This window comes from Rana temporaria (assembly GCF_905171775.1).
Source record: "Rana temporaria chromosome 5 unlocalized genomic scaffold, aRanTem1.1 chr5z, whole genome shotgun sequence".
Taxonomy (NCBI): Eukaryota; Metazoa; Chordata; class Amphibia; order Anura; family Ranidae; genus Rana; species Rana temporaria.
The window spans coordinates 118,344-137,003 of NW_024404467.1; the positions used below are offsets into that span (position 1 = coordinate 118,344).

Consider the following 18,660-nt stretch of genomic DNA (forward strand, 5'->3'; position numbering starts at 1 on the left):
GCCTAGAAATAGGCTGTTTCTTTCCATCTCATAGTTTTTCTTTGCAATACTACTCAGGGGGACAGAATGTTTTTTCTTTCCTGGATTTGAAAAAAAAAAAAAGTCATCTAGGGGAGAGGAAGCATTTTTTATCCCCCAAACAGGTGTTTGGGCAATTAACTTTTATAGTTCCAAATACCAATAGGTAGCAGGTGTACCTCGGTATTGTACCATGGCATCCGGGTCAGAGGGTACAAGAGGTGGGGATTCCCCCAGAGAGTCTGAGGTCTCGGACAAAGCTATGCCGCTGCTTTCCCCACAGGGAGCCTTGGGGCCATCGGGATCTGGGGCTGGAGCTGACGCGGGTCAGTCCAACCCTAAGATGGTCACGGAGGAGGTATTACTCACCTCTTTAAAAGAGATGCAGAAAAGCATGGGTAGCCGCAGCTATGCGGGGCAGTAAGCGGAATAGATCTCCGTCGCCCGAGCGCGGACCCTCAGAAGAGGAGGTCCTTTCCTCAGGGGAATTGGACGACCTCTTGGACAAGGACCAAGTAGGTTCAGGGATCGAAGATCCGGATACAGAGGAGTCTGTGGCAGTTCAACTTGCCAGTACCAGATCTCCAGGTATCGACGGTTTCAGCTTTGGGCTCACTGAGGGCGCCTCAAAGCAATGCTGTGTTTCCGATCCATCCTCTATTAGAGGGAATTTTGTTCCAAGATTGGAACAAGCCAGATAAGATCTTCTTACCACCTAAAAGGTTCTCTGTCCTATATCCTATGGAAGAAAAATTTTCCAAAAGATGGGCTACTCCTGCAGTGGACGCAGCCATCTCATGTGTTAACAGATCGTTAACATGCCCTGTAGAAAACATACAGGTGTTCAAGGATCCAGTTGATAAGCGCTTGGAAGCACTACTTAAGAACTCCTTCACTACTGCAGGGGCAGTAGTACAGCCAGCTGTGGCTGCGATTGGGGTCGCTCAAGCATTATCGGATCAATTTAAGCAGATGCTTAAACTTATTCCGGCCCAGCAGGCAGAAAAATTTTCGGATGTCCCTAAGGCCATATGTTTTACGGTAGACGCAATCAAGGATTCTATCCAGCAAGCGTCACGTTTATCGTTATCCCTTATCCATATGAGAAGACTCTTATGGTTAAAAAGCTGGGAGGCTGAGCCCCCATGCAAGAAGCTCCTGGTAGGGTTCCCCTTCCATGGAGGACGACTCTTCGGAGAAGACCTAGATAAATACATTCAGACCATTTCAAACGGCAAGAGTACTCTCTTGCCAACTAAGAAGAAGGTTCAGGGACCTGCGTTTAAACGACAGTATTCCCCTGGGCAGGGGCCCTCTAATGCCAAGCAGTATCGACGGCCTCCTGCAAAAGCAAACTTCGGCTTCAACAGCAAATCACAAGGACAGGCTGTTAGAGGCAAAAGGCAGTGGTTTCGCAAACCAGCAAAACCAGCCCCCAAGCCAACCTTATGAAGGGGCGCCCCCACCCACGAAGGTGGGGGGAAGGCTGCGACTCTTTTCAGAGATTTGGGAAGCCAGCATTCCCGACGAGTGGGTACGGTCTTCCGTGGCCACAGGCTACAAATTAGATTTCCTAAGGTTTCCTCCTCCTCATTTCCAGAAGTCGAGGATTCCAAACGATCCGGAAAAGGGAGCCGCATTAAGATCGGCATTGGATCATCTACTTTCCCAGGAAGTAATAGTAGAGGTACCAGTCCTGGAAAAACAGGGGCTGGGTTTCTACTCCAACCTATTCATCATCCCGAAATCCAAGGGAGATGTCAGGCCAATTTTGGACCTAAAGATGGTAAATGCATATCTAAAGATCCGCTCATTTCGGATGGAATCCGTGCGGTCAGCAGCTGCCACACTCCAGAAGGACGACTTCATGGCGTCCATAGACATAAAGGATGCCTACCTTCATGTTCCAATTTATCAGCCACATCAAAGATATCTACGCTTCATGGTGGCTTCGCGTCACTTCCAATTCGTGGCGCTTCCCTTCGGGTTGGCTACGGCCCCCCGGGTGTTCACGAAGGTCCTAGCTCCGATCCTAGCCAAGCTAAGGATCCAAGGGGTCACGATCCTAGCATACCTGGACGACCTCCTAGTCATAGACCACTCGTCTCCCGGCTTGGAGCGAGCAGTGGCCCTCACGGTCCAATACCTCGAGAGGTTCGGCTGGGTCCTAAATCGAGAAAAGTTTTCCAGCCCACAAGGCAGTTGGAATATCTCGGCATGAGATTAGACACAGAACAACAAGGAGTGTTCCTACCTCTGAGGAAGGTAAAAGCCATCAAGGAATTAATCCTACTGGTTCTAAGCAAGAAAGAACCGACTATTCGCCTATGTATGAGGTTACTAGGCAAGATGGTGGCCACATTCGAGGCGGTACCATACGCCCAGAGCCACACTCGCATCCTACAGGCAGCCATCCTGTCAGCATGGAGCAGAAGGCCACAGGCCTTGGATATCCCGTTGCCGCTCTCATCAAGAGTCCGACAAAGTCTGTGTTGGTGGTTAGACCCTCAGAATCTACTGAAGGGGAAGTCTTTCAGCCCAGTGGCTTGGAAGATAGTGACCACAGACGCCAGCCTGATGGGCTGGGGAGCAATTTTGGATGGTTGCACTCGCCAAGGTACTTGGGCAAAGCCAGAGAAGCAGTTGCCCATCAACATCTTGGAGCTCAGAGCTGCTCGACTAGCCCTCAGGGCTTGGACGTCAAAATTGCAGGGGTTCCCGGTGAGAATTCAATCAGACAATGCCACGGCCGTGGCATACATAAATCACCAAGGGGGAACCAGCAGTCAAGCCGCTCAGAGAGAGGTGAGCTTGATTCTCCTATGGGCAGAGGCTCATGTGCCCTGCATATCGGCAATATTCATTCCAGGAGTGGACAACTTTCAGGCGGACTTCTTAAGCCGCCAGACTCTATGGCCGGGGGAATGGTCTCTGCATCCACAAGTCTTTCAAGCACTATGCCAAAGATGGGGAGTGCCGGACGTGGATATCATGGCATCGAGACTCAACAAGAAACTAGACAGGTTCATATCCCGCTCAAGGGATCCGATGGCCTGCGGAACCGATGCGTTGGTTTGCCCTTGGCATCAGTTCAAACTTCTTTATGCGTTTTCCCCGCTCCAGTTACTACCCCGCCTGCTGCGCAGGATCCGGGTGGAGCACATACCAGTCATCCTGGTAGCTCCAGCATGGCCCAGAAGGGCATGGTACTCACTAATCTTAAGGATGGTAGTGGGAGACCCGTGGACTCTTCCTCTACGGCCAGACCTGCTATCGCAAGGTCCGATCCTCCACCCTGCCTTACGGCATCTAAATTTGACGGCCGGAAGCTGAATCCCTGATTCTCAGGGGTAGAGGTCTGTCTCAGAAAGTAATCTCTACCCTAATCAGAGCCAGGAAACCGGTCTCTAGGGTGATTTATTACAGGGTCTGGAAGGCCTATGTAGGCTGGTGTGAGTCCAAGCGATGGCTTTCTCGCAAATTTACCATCGATAGAGTATTAAGTTTTCTCCAGCTAGGAGTGGATAAAGGATTGGCATTAAGCACAATCAAAGGACAGATTTCTGCTCTGTCAGTGTGGTTTCAGCGGCCGCTGGCCACCCACTCGCTGGTTAAGACCTTCCTTCAAGGGGTCTTACGTATTAGACCTCCAGTTAAATCCCCGCTTTGTCCGTGGGATTTAAATGTTGTTCTGTCAAGTTTACAGAAACAACCGTTTGAGCCGTTGGCTGATATTCCTTTGGTTCTACTGACAAGGAAGTTAGTATTTTTGGTTGCCATAGTTTCCGCAAGAAGAGTTTCGGAGCTGGCAGCCTTATCCTGTAAGGAACCATATCTTGTTTTTTTATAAGGACAGGGTCGTTCTCCGCCCTCATCCTTCCTTCCTACCGAAGGTCATATCCAGTTTTCATTTGAACCAGGATTTGGTATTACCATCCTTCTTCCCTAAACCTACTTCCAGAAAGGAAGGGTTGCTGCATACCTTGGATATTGTCAGGGCCATGAAGGCCTATCTTAAAGCTACAAAGAAGATCCGGAAAACAGATGTGCTGTTCATTCTACCGGATGGGCCCAAGAAGGGGCAGGCAGCTGCAAAGTCCACCATTTCTAGGTGGATTAAGCAATTAATCACTCAGGCCTACGGCTTGAAAGGGTTGCCTTCTCCAGTATCATTAAAGGCTCATTCTACTAGAGCCATGGGCGCATCCTGGGCAGCACACCACCAGATCTCTATGGCTCAAGTTTGCAAGGCGGCAACCTGGTCTTCTGTCCACACGTTTACAAAATTCTACAAGTTGGACGTAAGAAGGAATACTGATACTGCCTTCGGGCAGGCAGTGCTGCAGGCTGCAGTTTGAGACCCTCGGATTCCGGGGGCTCCTCTTGTTTGAGTTAAATTTAAAAATTTAAGATTATTTTTCTCAACTAAGTTGGATTTATTATGATTTGAGTATATCTCTAAATTAAGTCCTTTTGTCTTGGAGATGTTCTCCCTCCCCTCATTGTAAGCATTGCTTTGGGACATCCCATATAGTAATGAATGCCGCTCTGTGTCCCGTGATGTACGAGAAAGAAAAAGAGATTTTTAATACAGCTTACCTGTAAAATCTTTTTCTTGGAGTACATCACGGGACACAGAGCTCCCACCCCTCTTTTTTGAGGACCATTTTGGGAGGCATACTGCTTGCTACAAAACTGAGGTACTCCTCCTATGGGAGGGGGTTATATAGGGAGGGGCATTTCCTGTTTGAGATTGCCAGTGTCTATCACCTGAAGGTACTCCATATAACCCATATAGTAATGAATATGCCGCTCTGTGTCCCGTGATGTACTCCAAGAAAAGGATTTTACAGGTAAGCTGTATTAAAAATCTCTTTATTTCAAAGTATCTGTGTGAAGGGGGGCGGAGATTGTCATTGTTCCTGTCACAGTTGTAACCACATATAAGCTAAGGGAAATGTCCCATTAAAACAGTCTTGTTTGACCCTTCAACACGCAGCCTCGTCTCGTTCTTGATGGGGGACCCTCTCTCTCTCTCTGGATCTTGGGGATGGGATGATACCGGTTTTACTTGCATATCGCACTTTGCCAGGGAAAAGGACGTCTCCAACGGCTGATACCCTCTCACTAGCCCGGGTAGCCGTTACAGGAAGTACAGCATGTTTGTTGTTTATGTGAAGCTTTAGTATCTCTTTAAGGTCATGGAGTGGCCTAGCCAGTCTACAGACCTTAATCCCATAGATAATATGTGGAGGGAGCTGAAGGTTCGACTTACCAGACGTCGGCCTGGAAACCTTCATGACTTGGAGAGGATCTGCAAAGAGGAGAAAATCCCTGCTGAGATGTGAGAACCTGGAGGCCAACTCCAAGAAACGTCTGACCTCTGTGATCGCCAACAAGGGATTCTCCACCAATCACTGTGTGTTCTGAGAAGGGTTCACATACTTATTCCACCCATTAAAATTCAAATCAATTATAACTTTTATGAAATGTGTTTTTCTGGATATTTTTGTTGTTTTTCTCTCCCTGTTATAATAATCCGACCAATAAAATTATAGACCGATCGTTTCTTTGTCACAAAATCAGCAGCCAATCAAATACTTCCCTTCTCACTGTATGGAGGGGAGGGGGATGGGTTTCCTCCACTGTCCCAACGTGTGTGGCGGGTTCTGTACAAACTCCATGTTGCTGTCCTATCCTCCATCTGAACAGTTTACTTGCTGAGAAGTGACTGATAAATGGTGACTATGGAGGTGTGTTCATGGGAAGTACCTGATAGTAATCTGAGATGAAGCTCTGGGATGCCAGGTGGGGGCCCGCCTCTGGCAAACGCGGATGGGGGGCCCGCCTCTGGCAAACGCGGATGGGGGGGCCCGCCTCTGGCAAACGCGGATGGGGGGGGCCGCCTCTGGCAAACGCGGATGGGGCGGGCCGCCTCTGGCAAACGCGGATGGGGGGGCCCCCGCCTCTGGCAAACGTGGATGCGGGACCCGCCTCTAGCAAACGCGGATGGGGGGCCCGCCTCTGGAATCCCAGTAATAGTCAGACACTCCCCTGTCCCCGCGTCGCAGCCGCGCTCCTCTCCCCCTCCTGTCTGCGGCACCGTCATAGCAACTGTGGGCACCCGGCCATGACAGCTTGCGGCTTCACAGCCGGATGCGCATTCGCGAGTCGCGCTGCTATTGGCCAGGCAATATTCTCAGACCTGTGACATGTCCCAGGAGATTGCAGGGAGGGAGGGGCTGCCTAGGGGGCGAGAGAAGGAAGTGGGACAGAAAGTCCCTCTCAAAAGAAGATACCCACTCCCCCCACCTTCAAAAAAAAAAAAAAAGGCATAACAAATGTGGCATGTAAGGGGGTGAGGAGTGCTTAAAATAGCAGTTCCACTTTTGGGTGGAACTCCGCTTTAACTGTGCAAACTGATCACTTTATTATAGCGTAATCAAGCAATCGATCATCAGATTGCACAAATAGTCTGCAACCTCCAATAGCCAACAGAGGAACGTGTGTAGGGTTGAGGGTGATGTGATGTGGGGTATGGTTGGGGTGTTGTGTGGGGTAGGGTTGGGCTGGTGTGCTGTGAGGTTGAGGTGTTGTGGGGTGGTGTTGTGTGCTATGCTCTTGGGGTGTGGTTGGGATGGTGTGATTGGGGTTGGTGTGGTGTGGGTTGGTGTGGCGAGGTTGGGTTGGTGTGGCGAGGTTGGGTTGGTGTGGGGTTGGGGTGGTGTGGTGTTGGGGTGGTGAGGTTGGAGTGGTGAGGTTGGGGTGATTGGGCTGGTGTGGGGTAGGGTTGGGGTGGTGAGGTTGGGGTGATGTGGTGAGGTTTGGGGTGGGGTTGGGATTTAGGGTTGGTGTGGGGTTGGTGTGGGGTGGTGAGGTTTGGGTGATGTGGTGAGGTTTGGGGTGGGGTGGGGTTGGGGTGGGGTAGGGTTGGTGTGGGGTTGGTGTGGGGTAGGGTTGGGGTGGTGAGGTTGGGGGGTTGGTGTGGGGTGATGTGGTGAATTTGGGGTGGTGAGGTGTGCGGTTGGGGTGATTGGGTTGGGGTGGTGTTGGATGATTGGGTTGGGGTGGTGAGGTTGGGGTGATTGGGTTGGGGTGGTGAGGTTGGGGTGGTGTTGGGTGATTGGGTTGGTGTACGGTTGGGTTGGGTTGGTGTGGGGTGTTCGGAGGTTGGTGGTCTCTCATGGCGTCCTCTTGTGTTGCAGAGCTCGGGGCAGAAGACGTGTGGGGTGATTGGGTTGGGGTGGGGTGGGGTAGGGTTGGTGTGAGGTTGGGGTGGTGAGGTTGGGGTGGTGTTGGGTGATTGGGTTGGTGTGGGGTGGGGTTGGTGTGGTGTGGGGTGATTGGGTTGGTGTGGGGTGTTCGGAGGTTGGTGGTCTCTCATGGCGTCCTCTTGTGTTGCAGAGCTCGGGGCAGAAGACGTGTGGGGTGATTGGGTTGGGGTGATTGGGTTGGGGTGGTGAGGTTGGGGTGGTGAGGTCGGTGTGGTGAGGTGTGCGGTTGGGTTGATGTGGGGTGTTTGGAGGTTGGTGGTCTCTCATGGCGTCCTCTTGTGTTGCAGAGCTCGGGGCAGAAGACGTGTGGGGTGATTGGGTTGGGGTGGGGTGGGGTAGGGTTGGCGTTGGGTTGGGGTGGGGTGGGGTAGGGTTGGGGTTGGGTTGGTGTGCGGTTGGGTTGGTGTGGGGTGTTCGGAGGTTGGTGATCTCTCATGCGTCCTCTTGTGTTGCAGAGCTCGGGGCAGAAGACGGATAAGACGACTGAACATGAAGATGAATATGTCCAGGATTCCTCTGATGAAGAGGTAAGAACCCGGTACTGTTGAATGCTGGGGGAGGGGCGGTGCAGGTTCTGAGGGTACAGGAGACAGCCGGTTGGCGTTTCCTCCACAATGCCCAGAATTTTGATGATGAAAAGGTCAGGGCAGAATGTGGCTCACCCAGTAATGCAGAATTCATGGTGGGGGGTTCTGGGGGTACAAGAGATGACGGTTTGGTGTTTAGACCCCTGTAATGTTCTGAAGGATGTGGGGGGTTGGGGCTCGGTCAGTTCTTGCCTGTTTTTTTGTCTTTTTGTGTTTTGCCCTCAAGTCTGTTGCTGGTGGGACCCATTGTTTCTTCGGGTAGAGAAGCTTCCACTTGGTGGTGATTCTCTGTCCTGATCTGGCCCCAGGGTTCTCCTCTGGTATTCTTGCTCTCTCTTCCCCCCCCCCCCCCTCGCTCTCTCTTCCCCCCTCGCTCTCTCTTCCCCTCGCGCTCTCTCTGCCCCTCGCGCTCTCTCTGCCCCTCGCGCTCTCTCTGCCCCTCGCGCTCTCTCTGCCCCTCGCGCTCTCTCTGCCCCTCGCGCTCTCTCTGCCCCTCGCGCTCTCTCTGCCCCTCGCGCTCTCTCTGCCTCCAGCGCTCTCTCTGCCTCCAGCGCTCTCTCTGCCTCCAGCGCTCTCTCTGCCTCCAGCGCTCTCTCTGCCTCCAGCGCTCTCTTCCCCTCGCTCTCTCCTGCGCTCTCTTTTCCCCTCGCTCTCCCCCCTCGGGTTGGATAGGAAGTATTCAGTGAGCACACAATGGATTTAGCAGCTGTGTTCAGGTAATGAATGGGCCGCTGGCGCTGTCTCTCTGGTAGCGTCTGAGTCGGGCCCCCGGAGAGCGGGGAGTGGAGGGGCTCCGGCGTTCAGTAGCTGCTCGTTGTGCGGTGCCCCCCCTCCCCCCCCAGCACTTGGCAGGCCGCCTCCTTCCCCAAAACTTCTAATAAACCTGGACGGAATTCTGGGCAGACCGCGCGTCCTCCGCGCCAACTTCCATTAACCCCGCCGGTGCCGAGAGCTTCCATCCCATCGCTGCCTCTGCACTCCAACTTCCATTAACCCCGCCGGTGCCGAGAGCTTCCATCGCTGCCTCTGCACTCCTCCAACTTCCATTAACCCCGCCGGTGCCGAGAGCTTCCATCGCTGCCTCTGCACTCCTCCAACTTCCATTAACCCCGCCGGTGCCGAGAGCTTCCATCGCTGCCTCTGCGCTCCTCCAACTTCCATTAACCCCGCCGGTGCCGAGAGCTTCCATCGCTGCCTCTGCGCTCCAACTTCCATTAACCCCGCCGGTGCCGAGAGCTTCCATCGCTGCCTCTGCGCTCCTCCAACTTCCATTAACCCCGCCGGTGCCGAGAGCTTCCATCGCTGCCTCTGCACTCCTCCAACTTCCATTAACCCCGCCGGTGCCGAGAGCTTCCATCGCTGCCTCTGCACTCCTCCAACTTCCATTAACCCCGCCGGTGCCGAGAGCTTCCATCGCTGCCTCTGCACTCCTCCAACTTCCATTAACCCCGCCGGTGCCGAGAGCTTCCATCGCTGCCTCTGCGCTCCTCCAACTTCCATTAACCCCGCCGGTGCCGAGAGCTTCCATCGCTGCCTCTGCACTCCTCCAACTTCCATTAACCCCGCCGGTGCCGAGAGCTTCCATCGCTGCCTCTGCACTCCTCCGCTCTCACCATTCTCTGCCATTGTGAGTTGTGGGCGGGCCCTGGAGAAGCGTGCATTATGGGAAAAGAAGTGCAGATGTATTAATCATAATCACCCTCCCCCCGGCATGAGGTAGGTGAGGCCTTCCTCGGGGGCCGGTTCTCTTCAGTGTCCAATGGAAAACTCCCCTCCGTATCTGTACAACCCCCGCCTGGGATCTCCTCCGCCAACGCGTTTCACCAACAAGCTCGGCCCTGTGGTGAAACGCATCAAGGAGGTCACTCCTCCTCCTCCTCCTCCTCCTCCCTCCCTTCTCCTTCCTCCCTCCCTCTCTCCTTCTCCTCCCTCTCCCTCTCCCTCTCCCTTCTTCTCCCTCCTCCCTCTCCCTCTCCCTCTCCCTTCTTCTCCCTCCTCCCTCCTCCCTCCTTCTCCATCCTCCCTGTAACGGCTACCCATGTAGTGAGAGGGTCTCAGCCGTTGGAGACGTCCTTTTCCCTGGCCAGCTGCGATATGCAAGTACCGGCGGTATCCCCGTCCAATAGATCCAGAGAGAGAGAGAGAATTCCCCTTCACGAACGAGACAAGGCTACGTTGAAGGGTCAAACAAGACTGACTTTTATTGCACATTTCACCTCGCTTTTTATATGGTTACAACAACTTACAGGGACAATGACACTCTCCGCCCCCCCCCGTCCTCACACAGGGGGGAGCTTCAATACACATGCTTTGAAATAATGACATTCCCTTGAATCAATCAGTCTCTAGACGTTCCGGCACCGAGATCTACTTAACATGACCTGGCCGGGCACATTCCTTTCTCAATAGAATTCAATTAACCTTTAGAACAATACACACTCACAGATCATCCAATCAGCATACACCTGGCAGGAGGCTGTTACTGGTAATACACAACAGAGCGTCAATTAGCATTTAGCAGTGAAAGAGTCCCTCTACACTTAACCCTTTGAGCTCAGTAACAAGTCATGCAGTCCTCTGTAGGCAGAATAGTTCATAGGTCCGTTACACTCCCTCTCTCCTCCTCCTCCTCCTCCTCCCTCCCTCCCTCCCTCCCTCCCTCCCTCCCTCCCTCCTCCTCCTCCTCCTCCTCCCCCTCCCTCCCTCCCTCCCTCCCTCCCTCCCTCCCTCCCTCCCTCCCTCCCTCCCTCCCTCCCTCCCTCCCTCCCTCTCTCCCTCTCCTCCTCCTTCTTCCTCTTCCTCTTCCTCTTCCTCCTCCTCTTTCTCCTCCTCTTTCTCCTCCTCTTCCTCCGGGACAGTTGGGTGTCTATCACGTTGCACTCTACATACATATATCTCACAAGGTGTTGCTGCTCAGTAATGTGTCTGTAGGAACGGTCATCTGCCCTTCCAGCGCCATCGTTGTTCAGGCATCATCCAGGGTCACCCTCTACTTCCTGGGCTGAGATGACGGCTCAGAGAGGACACAATCATGTAACTCCTGGTGCCTGTGCAGTTCTTGGCAGTGTTTACAAATGTCTGACACGGATCAGCCCCTGCTACAGAGGCTACAATGTCCAGTCTGATTATTAGGGGGGAGACTGAGGAAATGCTTCCTCCTGCCTGCAGCGGACCGATGACCCCTCAGCCTCAACAATGTCAGTTGGCTGAAGGACGGCGGTTTAATAAGAGGCGGGGCTTGCCACTGTTTGGCCAATCCTTGGCTTCTCAGTCCCTGCAGTGGCCACCCCCCCACCCTGAAACTATCGTGTTCAGGATGGGTCCTGAGAAGGAGATCCTCTGAGAATGGGGGAGGAGAGGACAACCCTGACCTATGGAAAGGATTGCAGCCAGGTCTGTAGATTGGGGGGGGTTCTGAATTCTTGGAATAGGGGGTCCGATTTGTATTGGTGGGGCCAGGAGGACCTCTGCGGATCGTCTGTGAACCTGAACATTGTCTATTGCCCGGCAGTGGAATCTGTCCAGGTGCTGACCTCTGCAGCTGAGAAGGTGGTACTACACCCCGTATGTGTGAGGGTCCCCCGTCTGTCTTGTCTCTCGGGGATGATGGGGGTTGGCCATGGCACAGTATGGAGCTGTATATGAGTGGGGTCCCCCGTCTGTCTTGTCTCTCTCAGGGGATGATGGGGGTTGGCCATGGCACAGTATGGAGCTGTATATGAGTGGGGTCCCCCCTCCGTCTTGTCTCTTGGGGGATGGTGGTGGTTGGCCATGGCACAGTATGGAGCTGTATATGAGTGGGGTCCCCCGTCTGTCTTGTCTCTTGGGGGATGATGATGGTGGTTGGCCATGGCACAGTATGGAGCTGTATATGAGTGGGGTCCCCCGTCTGTCTTGTCTCTCTCGGGGATGGTGGTGGTTGGCCATGGCACAGTATGGAGCTGTATATGAGTGGGGTCCCCCGTCTGTCTTGTCTCTCGGGGGGATGATGGTGGTTGGCCATGGCACAGTATGGAGCTGTATATGAGTGGGGTCCCCCGTCTGTCTTGTCTCTCTCGGGGATGGTGGTGGTTGGCCATGGCACAGTATGGAGCTGTATATGAGTGGGGTCCCCCATCTGTCTTGTCTCTCTCGGGGATGATGGTGGTTGGCCATGGCACAGTATGGAGCTGTATATGAGTGGGGTCCCCCGTCTGTCTTGTCTCTCTCGGGGATGGTGGTGGTTGGCCATGGCACAGTATGGAGCTGTATATGAGTGGGGTCCCCCGTCTGTCTTGTCTCTCGGGGGGATGATGGTGGTTGGCCATGGCACAGTATGGAGCTGTATATGAGTGGGGTCCCCCGTCTGTCTTGTCTCTCTCGGGGATGATGATGGTGGTTGGCCATGGCACAGTATGGAGCTGTATATGAGTGGGGTCCCCCGTCTGTCTTGTCTCTCTCGGGGGGATGATGGTGGTTGGCCATGGCACAGTATGGAGCTGTATATGAGTGGGGTCCCCCGTCTGTCTTGTCTCTTGGGGGATGGTGGTGGTTGGCCATGGCACAGTATGGAGCTGTATATGAGTGGGGTCCCCCGTCTGTCTTGTCTCTTGGGGGATGATGGTGGTGGTTGGCCATGGCACAGTATGGAGCTGTATATGAGTGGGGTCCCCCGTCTGTCTTGTCTCTCGGGATGATGATGGTGGTTGGCCATGGCACAGTATGGAGCTGTATATGAGTGGGGTCCCCCGTCTGTCTTGTCTCTCTCGGGGATGATGGGGGTTGGCCATGGCACAGTATGGAGCTGTATATGAGTGGGGTCCCCCGTCTGTCTTGTCTCTTGGGGGATGATGATGGTTGGCCATGGCACAGTATGGAGCTGTATATGAGTGGGGTCCCCCGTCTGTCTTGTCTCTTGGGGGATGATGATGGTTGGCCATGGCACAGTATGGAGCTGTATATGAGTGGGGTCCCCCGTCTGTCTTGTCTCTTGGGGGATGATGGGGGTTGGCCATGGCACAGTATGGAGCTGTATATGAGTGGGGTCCCCCGTCTGTCTTGTCTCTTGGGGGTTGGTGGTGGTTGGCCATGGCACAGTATAGAGCTGTATATGAGTGGGGTCCCCCGTCTGTCTTGTCTCTCTTGGGGGATGATGGTGGTGGTTGGCCATGGCACAGTATGGAGCTGTATATGAGTGGGGTCCCCCGTCTGTCTTGTCTCTCGGGGATGATGATGGTGGTTGGCCATGGCACAGAATGGAGCTGTATATGAGTGGGGTCCCCCGTCTGTCTTGTCTCTCTCGGGGATGATGGTGGTTGGCCATGGCACAGTATGGAGCTGTATATGAGTGGGGTCCCCCGTCTGTCTTGTCTCTCTCGGGGGATGATGGTGGTTGGCCATGGCACAGTATGGAGCTGTATATGAGTGGGGTCCCCCGTCTGTCTTGTCTCTTGGGGGATGATGGGGGTTGGCCATGGCACAGTATGGAGCTGTATATGAGTGGGGTCCCCCGTCTGTCTTGTCTCTTGGGGGATGATGGGGGTTGGCCATGGCACAGTATGGAGCTGTATATGAGTGGGGTCCCCCGTCTGTCTTGTCTCTCTCGGAGATGGTGGTGGTTGGCCATGGCACAGTATGGAGCTGTATATGAGTGGGGTCCCCCGTCTGTCTTGTCTCTTGGGGGATGGTGGTGGTTGGCCATGGCACAGTATGGAGCTGTATATGAGTGGGGTCCCCCGTCTGTCTTGTCTCTTGGGGGATGATGGGGGTGGTTGGCCATGGCACAGTATGGAGCTGTATATGAGTGGGGCCCCCCGTCTGTCTTGTCTCTCTCGGGGATGATGGGGGTTGGCCATGGCACGGTATGGAGCTGTATATGAGTGGGGTCCCCCGTCTGTCTTGTCTCTCGGGGATGATGATGGTGGTTGGCCATGGCACAGTATGGAGCTGTATATGAGTGGGGTCCCCCGTCTGTCTTGTCTCTCGGGGATGATGGGGGTTGGCCATGGCACAGTATGGAGCTGTATATAAGTGGGGTCCCCCGTCTGTCTTGTCTCTTGGGGGATGATGGTGGTTGGCCATGGCACAGTATGGAGCTGTATATGAGTGGGGTCCCCCGTCTGTCTTGTCTCTCTCGGAGATGGTGGTGGTTGGCCATGGCACAGTATGGAGCTGTATATGAGTGGGGTCCCCCGTCTGTCTCTTGGGGGAGGATGGGGGTTGGCCATGGCACAGTATGGAGCTGTATATGAGTGGGGTCCCCCGTCTGTCTTGTCTCTCGGGGATGATGGGGGTTGGCCATGGCACAGTATGGAGCTGTATATGAGTGGGGTCCCCCGTCTGTCTTGTCTCTTGGGGGATGATGGGGGTTGGCCATGGCACAGTATGGAGCTGTATATGAGTGGGGTCCCCCGTCTGTCTTGTCTCTTGGGGGATGATGATGGTTGGCCATGGCACAGTATGGAGCTGTATATGAGTGGGGTCCCCCGTCTGTCTTGTCTCTTGGGGGATGATGGGGGTTGGCCATGGCACAGTATGGAGCTGTATATGAGTGGGGTCCCCCGTCTGTCTTGTCTCTTGGGGGTTGGTGGTGGTTGGCCATGGCACAGTATAGAGCTGTATATGAGTGGGGTCCCCCGTCTGTCTTGTCTCTCTTGGGGGATGATGGTGGTGGTTGGCCATGGCACAGTATGGAGCTGTATATGAGTGGGGTCCCCCGTCTGTCTTGTCTCTCGGGGATGATGATGGTGGTTGGCCATGGCACAGAATGGAGCTGTATATGAGTGGGGTCCCCCGTCTGTCTTGTCTCTCTCGGGGATGATGGTGGTTGGCCATGGCACAGTATGGAGCTGTATATGAGTGGGGTCCCCCGTCTGTCTTGTCTCTCTCGGGGGATGATGGTGGTTGGCCATGGCACAGTATGGAGCTGTATATGAGTGGGGTCCCCCGTCTGTCTTGTCTCTTGGGGGATGATGGGGGTTGGCCATGGCACAGTATGGAGCTGTATATGAGTGGGGTCCCCCGTCTGTCTTGTCTCTTGGGGGATGATGGGGGTTGGCCATGGCACAGTATGGAGCTGTATATGAGTGGGGTCCCCCGTCTGTCTTGTCTCTCTCGGAGATGGTGGTGGTTGGCCATGGCACAGTATGGAGCTGTATATGAGTGGGGTCCCCCGTCTGTCTTGTCTCTTGGGGGATGGTGGTGGTTGGCCATGGCACAGTATGGAGCTGTATATGAGTGGGGTCCCCCGTCTGTCTTGTCTCTTGGGGGATGATGGGGGTGGTTGGCCATGGCACAGTATGGAGCTGTATATGAGTGGGGCCCCCCGTCTGTCTTGTCTCTCTCGGGGATGATGGGGGTTGGCCATGGCACGGTATGGAGCTGTATATGAGTGGGGTCCCCCGTCTGTCTTGTCTCTCGGGGATGATGATGGTGGTTGGCCATGGCACAGTATGGAGCTGTATATGAGTGGGGTCCCCCGTCTGTCTTGTCTCTCGGGGATGATGGGGGTTGGCCATGGCACAGTATGGAGCTGTATATAAGTGGGGTCCCCCGTCTGTCTTGTCTCTTGGGGGATGATGGTGGTTGGCCATGGCACAGTATGGAGCTGTATATGAGTGGGGTCCCCCGTCTGTCTTGTCTCTCTCGGAGATGGTGGTGGTTGGCCATGGCACAGTATGGAGCTGTATATGAGTGGGGTCCCCCGTCTGTCTCTTGGGGAGGATGGGGGTTGGCCATGGCACAGTATGGAGCTGTATATGAGTGGGGTCCCCCGTCTGTCTTGTCTCTCGGGGATGATGGGGGTTGGCCATGGCACAGTATGGAGCTGTATATGAGTGGGGTCCCCCGTCTGTCTTGTCTCTTGGGGGATGATGGGGGTTGGCCATGGCACAGTATGGAGCTGTATATGAGTGGGGTCCCCCCTCCGTCTTGTCTCTTGGGGGATGATGGGGGTTGGCCATGGCACAGTATGGAGCTGTATATGAGTGGGGTCCCCCGTCTGTCTTGTCTCTTAGGGGATGGTGGTGGTTGGCCATGGCACAGTATGGAGCTGTATATGAGTGGGGTCCCCCGCCTGTCTTGTCTCTCGGGGGATGATGGGGGTTGGCCATGGCACAGTATGGAGCTGTATATGAGTGGGGTCCCCCGTCTGTCTTGTCTCTCGGGGATGATGGGGGTTGGCCATGGCACAGTATGGAGCTGTATATGAGTGGGGTCCCCCGCCTGTCTTGTCTCTCGGGGGATGATGGGGGTTGGCCATGGCACAGTATGGAGCTGTATATGAGTGGGGTCCCCCGTCTGTCTTGTCTCTCGGGGGATGGTGGGGGTTGGCCATGGCACAGTATAGAGCTGTATATGCGTGGGGTCCCCCGTCTGTCTTGTCTCTCTCGGGGGATGATGGGGGTTGGCCATGGCACAGTATGGAGCTGTATATGAGTGGGGTCCCCCGTCTGTCTTGTCTCTCTTGGGGGATGATGGTGGTGGTTGGCCATGGCACAGTATGGAGCTGTATATGAGTGGGGTCCCCCGTCTGTCTTGTCTCTTGGGGGATGGTGGTGGTTGGCCATGGCACAGTATGGAGCTGTATATGAGTGGGGTCCCCCGTCTGTCTTGTCTCTCTTGGGGGATGATGATGGGGGTTGGCCATGGCACAGTATGGAGCTGTATATGAGTGGGGTCCCCCGTCTGTCTCGGGGGATGATGGGGGTTGGCCATGGCACAGTATGGAGCTGTATATGAGTGGGGTCCCCCATCTGTCTTGTCTCTCTCGGGGATGATGGTGGTTGGCCATGGCACAGTATGGAGCTGTATATGAGTGGGGTCCCCCGTCTGTCTTGTCTCTCTGGGATGATGGGGGTTGGCCATGGCACAGTATGGAGCTGTATATGAGTGGGGTCCCCCGTCTGTCTTGTCTCTCTTGGGGGATGATGGGGGTTGGCCATGGCACAGTATGGAGCTGTATATGAGTGGGGTCCCCCGTCTGTCTTGTCTCTCTCGGGGATGATGGGGGTTGGCCATGGCACAGTATGGAGCTGTATATGAGTGGGGTCCCCCGTCTGTCTTGTCTCTTGGGGGATGGTGGTGGTTGGCCATGGCACAGTATGGAGCTGTATATGAGTGGGGTCCCCCGTCTGTCTTGTCTCTCTTGGGGGATGATGATGGGGGTTGGCCATGGCACAGTATGGAGCTGTATATGAGTGGGGTCCCCCGTCTGTCTCGGGGATGATGGGGGTTGGCCATGGCACAGTATGGAGCTGTATATGAGTGGGGTCCCCCGTCTGTCTTGTCTCTCTCGGGGATGATGGTGGTTGGCCATGGCACAGTATGGAGCTGTATATGAGTGGGGTCCCCCGTCTGTCTTGTCTCTCTGGGATGATGGGGGTTGGCCATGGCACAGTATGGAGCTGTATATGAGTGGGGTCCCCCGTCTGTCTTGTCTCTCTTGGGGGATGATGGGGGTTGGCCATGGCACAGTATGGAGCTGTATATGAGTGGGGTCCCCCGTCTGTCTTGTCTCTCTGGGATGGTGGTGGTTGGCCATGGCACAGTATGGAGCTGTATATGAGTGGGGTCCCCCGTCTGTCTTGTCTCTCTCGGGGGATGGTGGTGGTTGGCCATGGCACAGTATGGAGCTGTATATGAGTGGGGTCCCCCGTCTGTCTTGTCTCTTGGGGGATGATGGGGGTTGGCCATGGCACAGTATGGAGCTGTATATGAGTGGGGTCCCCCGTCTGTCTTGTCTCTCTTGGGGGATGATGGGGGTTGGCCATGGCACAGTATGGAGCTGTATATGAGTGGGGTCCCCCGTCTGTCTTGTCTCTTGGGGGATGATGGGGGTTGGCCATGGCACAGTATGGAGCTGTATATGAGTGGGGTCCCCCGTCTGTCTTGTCTCTCGGGGGGATGATGGGGGCTGGCCATGGCACAGTATGGAGCTGTATATGAGTGGGGTCCCCCGTCTGTCTTGTCTCTCTCTCGGGGGATGGTGGTTGGCCATGGCACAGTATGGAGCTGTATATGAGTGGGGTCCCCCGTCTGTCTTGTCTCTCTCGGGGATGATGGGGGTTGGCCATGGCACAGTATGGAGCTGTATATGAGTGGGGTCCCCCCTCTGTCTTGTCTCTCTCGGGGGGATGATGGGGGTTGGCCATGGCACAGTATGGAGCTCTGAGTGGGGTCCCCCGTCTGTCTTGTCTCTTGGGGGATGATGGGGGTTGGCCATGGCACAGTATGGAGCTGTATATGAGTGGGGTCCCCCGTCTGTCTTGTCTCTCGGGGATGATGGGGGTTGGCCATGGCACAGTATGGAGCTGTATATGAGTGGGGGTCCCCCGTCTGTCTTGTCTCTTGGGGGATGATGGTGGTTGGCCATGGCACAGTATGGAGCTGTATATGAGTGGGGTCCCTTGTCTGTCTTGTCTCTTGGGGGATGATGGTGGTTGGCCATGGCACAGTATGGAGCTGTATATGAGTGGGGTCCCCCGTCTGTCTTGTCTCTCGGGGGATGATGATGGGGGTTGGCCATGGCACAGTATGGAGCTGTATATGAGTGGGGTCCCCCGTCTGTCTTGTCTCTTGGGGGATGGGGGTGGTTGGCCATGGCACAGTATGGAGCTGTATATGAGTGGGGTCCCCCGTCTGTCTTGTCTCTCTCTCGGGGGATGATGGTGGTTGGCCATGGCACAGTATGGAGCTGTATATGAGTGGGGGTCCCCCGTCTGTCTTGTCTCTTGGGGGATGATGGGGGTTGGCCATGGCACAGTATGGAGCTGTATATGAGTGGGGTCCCCCGTCTGTCTTGT

General features: G+C 54.8%; 1 protein-coding gene across 1 annotated transcript in view; it reads left to right on the forward strand.

Annotated features, from left to right (window-relative positions):
- The window catches only part of BOP1 (BOP1 ribosomal biogenesis factor), an 80,293-nt gene that overhangs the window by 22,198 nt on the left and 39,435 nt on the right, over window positions 1–18,660 (forward strand). The window contains exon 3 of the mRNA XM_040334355.1: window positions 7,748–7,819. Coding sequence (XP_040190289.1) covers window positions 7,748–7,819 — 72 coding nt within the window. The remainder of the gene's footprint in view (window positions 1–7,747; window positions 7,820–18,660) is intronic.